Below are 4,695 nucleotides of genomic sequence, written 5' to 3' on the forward strand. Positions count from 1 at the left end.
TTATCATAAGAGGGTAATTTGCTCATTTACAACATTACAGATGATAAAAGGGTTTAATGCAATTACCCCTGTAATACTGCAAATGAGCAAATTACCTCCATATGAAAAAAATAGCAATTTATCCCTCTATATTTTTTAAAATGAAGCAATTCATAAATTGTTTCATTTTAAAAAATACAAGGAGGTAAACTCTTGTATTCTAAAAATACAAAAGGGTAAATTGCTAATTCTTTTTCATAAAAAGATTTGCACATTTACAATATCACAAATTATATTTTTTACAATGATAAATTATACTAAATCCTAAATTCTATTAATATCTTTGAAAATTATATTTAATTACATAAACACTCCTTGGGATTGCTAACATCTAAAGCCATAATATTATACATTGCTTTGTGATTTAAATACTCATTCAAAAACTCAATATACAACCGAAACTCCCCCTCCCCCCAAAAACAAAGAGATAAAAAAAAAGGTTGTATATTTCTAAATTAAATTAATCAAAAGAAAAAAGGAAAAAAAACTCTGATGTAGTGCAAAGTGTCAAAATTGATCTAAGTCAAGTCAAACAGCAGCTCATCCAACAGCCGATGAAGAATTTGTGATGCAAAATCTCTGCCAATCTCCTTGTAATAATGCTTGCTTTTCCTGATCTCGTCGTGTACCCAACTCGATTCTACCATTTCCATTGCAGCCAACTTCCCTATTTCATCCCACTTTTCTTGATGTCTGTGCCATATTCTGCTGTCACTGTTCATCAGCTTTTTCTCATTGGACTTTCCACAGTTCTCAAGCTCCTCAGACAGTGTCCTCCTCATTTTTGAATTTGCCAATCTTGAAATGTTCCCTGTCACCGTATGGATTTGAAGCAAGCCAACAACTCAAACTCTAGACAGTAACAAATTTAAATAAAAATACTAATAAACAAAAGAAAATTTAAATAAATAAATAGAAAAAGACAATATGACATCCCGAATTTTAAAAACAAGATAATGCAATCTCCTGATACGGGAGGCATTAATAGTTCCCAAGTTGTATTGCTGCTTTCTTTTTTAAAAAAAAGCATTAAGGTTTTTTTTCATGTTTTTTTTCAGCATTTAGTATTTTCACAAAGGTAAGATACAATTAACCCGAAAAATTAATAAAAGAAAAACTCCAGACACAAGTAAAAACCAGATGAAGCAATAATTTAGGAGAATTAACAAATATAAGCAACCATAACTCCCTGTCTAAATACTAATGGATAAAAGAAATCCTAAAAAGGAATGAAAGAAAATCAAGAATTTTTAATTTGAATTTGAGTCAATTATTGATAAATGCAATACGCTTACGCTATGATTGATGTGCAATTCCTGAAAAGTGATGAATTAGATAATAAGTATATCATACTTAGTATTTGATTGATTTGATTTGATCAAATCTCGTAATCTTGAAAATAAGTCAATTTTCAACCTTCTAATCCAGAATTTATTTTAAAAAATGTGAGGTTTGGGGTGGTTATTATTATCATTATTTATTTTTTCACTAGGTTTTTTCTTGCTCTTTGTAACTTCAGCCGTAAAACGCAATTCACCCCGGAAAATTTAAAAAAAAATGAAATGAATCATGAATTACAACTGAAAACAGATGGAGCAATAATTAACAAACCTGAGCAAGCAGTTTCCTGAATATCAGTTGGAAAATCCACAAACTCAAGAACAGAATTCGGACTGGAATTTTCTGATTCGCCTTCAGTTTCACAGCTGATTAATGTCCCCAAGCCATAATCTTGTTTTGTACGTTTGTTCGTCGTTGATATGTCGGACTTTTGACAGGAATTCTCCAATGGACGAAGTACGTTTCTTGTATTCTCAGCCTGGAAATCACTTCCGGTCCTGATTTTAGGTACTGAATCCGAATTCTCTTTCGGAAGCACGTGTAGTACTCGTAATTCATTTTCCTTATCCTGCTCCTGGGGACTCTCTCTCCTTCTCATGCTCTTTTTTTTCTTCATTCTATCGGAACTCGCACGCGATTTCCTCTGTCCGACGGGAGATAATTCATGCCTGTCAACACCTCCATGTTCGAAGCTTAGAATGAAGAAGTTGTCATCTTCCAGTTCTTGGTAGGTTGGAATGATCCGTTGACGCCTCACTTGTGGTGATCTTGGTTTCTTGGATGAATTCGCAGATGGGCTTTGCTCGATCCGATCGATACCTGGAATTGACTCCAATCCCATCAATCTAGCCACTATTCCTGGGGTCTCCGCCCTTTTAACTAGCAAACCATCTTTCTTCTTCTCATCCTCTTTAAAGTGATCGAAAGGGCATGACGGGAGACTAGTAAAGCAAAGAATACGTCGCAAAACCCTAGCTATACACCCTGCCGATGTTCTCCCGTTCGTGGAAGTCGACAGGGTTTCATGGGCATTACACGAAGATGGAAAGAAGACCGAAGATAATGGTGACGAGGGCTTCATGTGTCTGATCAAACGAAACCGTTGTTCAGACAAGAATCGTCGGGAACTAATGATTGAGGAGAGGAAAGAAGAAGGAGAAAGGAGAGTTGAAAAAAGTGTTGTAATTTTGAAATTAAGGATAAAAAGAACAGTTAGTAGTAGTAGTAGTCGTAGTAGGTAGAAAAGCAAAGGGAAGAAGATTTTGAATGGTGGAGGGTGGTGGGGATGATGAGTATTGGTGGCGGGCTTTTGAGTTTGAATGCCAGTGACTGTTAGGAAAGTTGATGGAGAAAGAAAAAGAGTGGTGTTCCCCACGCCTGCTCCCAATGGTCAATTTTGTGTAGTTTGTCCTCTTCAAAATGGGCTCAAACATATGCCTACTTTTGCTAGCAATAAAGCAGAGGTGTGGGTTTGGGTCTCGGCTTGGCCCATAGCTATCGTTCTTTGCCATCTTGTGAAAGGTATAGAGCAGCTTACACAACAGAATGGGTGTGGATTTTAGGACCATCCTGGTCTTGGGATCATCAAATGTTGTCGAAACTCTGACCCAATGTGCTTCATTGTTTAGGAGGCAAAAATATATATTTTGTCTTATAACTTGGCATTATTTATTTTGATACTTTCAATATGATTGGATCTCATTTTGTTTTAATCTTTAAATTTTTGGCATAATGCATCCTAATTGACCCAAACATGAAAATAAAAGAAAAATGTAACTCGGTCTACCTTCGAAACACCCCAAGCATAAATCTAAACCTATTGACATTCCACCCAGATAAGCACAGCCCCCTTTGTACACCACTACTCTCATCCTTGTTGTTTCAGTCTACCACCATCCCTATCCTACCCACCCCGCGGGTAGATCGAACTGAACGTCTCCACTATACATATTTGGAATGAAAGGATGGAATTATATTTTAATAATTGTAAATTGAAAGGCTAGAAAGTTAAGTGTAGCCCAATTAACGCTGAAAAAGAAAAAAAGGAAAAGGCATCTTACAACAGGTTTCATAAAAAATACATCCCAATTATAAATCTGTAATTGTCATTGAGACGAGTAAAAATAAACCACGGGAGATCCCGTCGCAAATAATTGCGGAAGGCCACATGCTTCCGTCGCAATGTTTTGCAAAGGGTATGAATTTGCATCTCAACCACTATAATTTCAATGGATAATGAAACTTATAATTTGCAGTGTGCTGGTCTGTAAAAATAAGTGATCGAAAAGTCAATTAAATTGGTTACCTTTGTATTCGTCAGTCTTTATCAAAGCAATATTGATCAGATAAATAGAGTAAGTATTCATCATTAGCTCATGGGTTTTTTGTGCTTACTACATACATTGAATGACGTTTCCATGTCACAATAAATTTCCACAGACAGAAAGGTTAAACTCGTGGAGTTGGACGCACATACTTTGGCAGCTATAAAGCTAATTTCTAAGGGTCGGTCTAAAACAGTTCGAGTCAAGGACCTCGAGATACGGCATCACGAGTCCTATAGAGACTTGCACTAAGTATTGTAGTGTCGTGTTTCATCGGCGGGAGATGTAGGTCATTTATGTAAGTTTAGTGGGTTAGTTGGTAAGGTAGTCAACTGACTGAAGTGACTTCTAGGAATATCATATGGAAGCCTTAAGCGCTTGGTCGATGTGATTGAAATTCTGGATCCCGATAGTAGGGGATTAGTCTTCGGACTTGAGCAATCATGACATTCACGTGCATATGAAGATTGTATCTTAGATCTGACAAGCAGTGACTGTATTGCAAGACATGGTCAACATAAGCCTTGTCTAGTGCAATTAGAGTATGTAGCGAGTATAGTCGATTCCAAAAAAAGATCTGACCCCTATCAGTATGTGACACTGAGATTTTCTATGCGTTTTGAGATGATTTACACGTTCAAAGTCTTTGGCCAAAGCGATTGATCAGTTAAGGATGATTTTCCTAGATCAAATCAATAGAGCAAATACGTCACGATTATTAAGTATAGTTGCCTAGTTAAGGATAAGAATCGACGCCCAATTTCATGGCCTAGACTAAGGCTGAAGATGGTTGACAGTAGGACTATACCCGTATTGAACTTGAAGCCTAAATATTAAATGCCAACATTCACCTAATCTCTAGTGTCATGGACCATTGCTAAACGGTCACCTGTGGCAACATACATTTCTGGTTATGGGATTATTAAAAATAATTAATTTAATTTAATTTAATTAATTTTGTCGGTCACAAGCCTAAATCTAGCTGAGGGCA

General features: G+C 36.4%; 1 protein-coding gene across 1 annotated transcript; it reads right to left on the reverse strand.

Moving 5' to 3' along the window:
- LOC105163998 lies at positions 360–2,705 on the reverse strand. Its single transcript, XM_011082535.2, has 2 exons — positions 1,651–2,705; positions 360–850 (listed from the first exon to the last, which is right to left on the reverse strand). Exons 1-2 carry the CDS (start codon positions 2,459–2,461, stop codon positions 558–560), a joined length of 1,104 nt encoding a protein of 367 aa, XP_011080837.1. The 5' UTR covers positions 2,462–2,705; the 3' UTR covers positions 360–557.

The sequence above is a fragment of the Sesamum indicum genome, linkage group LG6 (assembly GCF_000512975.1).
Source record: "Sesamum indicum cultivar Zhongzhi No. 13 linkage group LG6, S_indicum_v1.0, whole genome shotgun sequence".
NCBI classification, from domain to species: Eukaryota; Viridiplantae; Streptophyta; class Magnoliopsida; order Lamiales; family Pedaliaceae; genus Sesamum; species Sesamum indicum.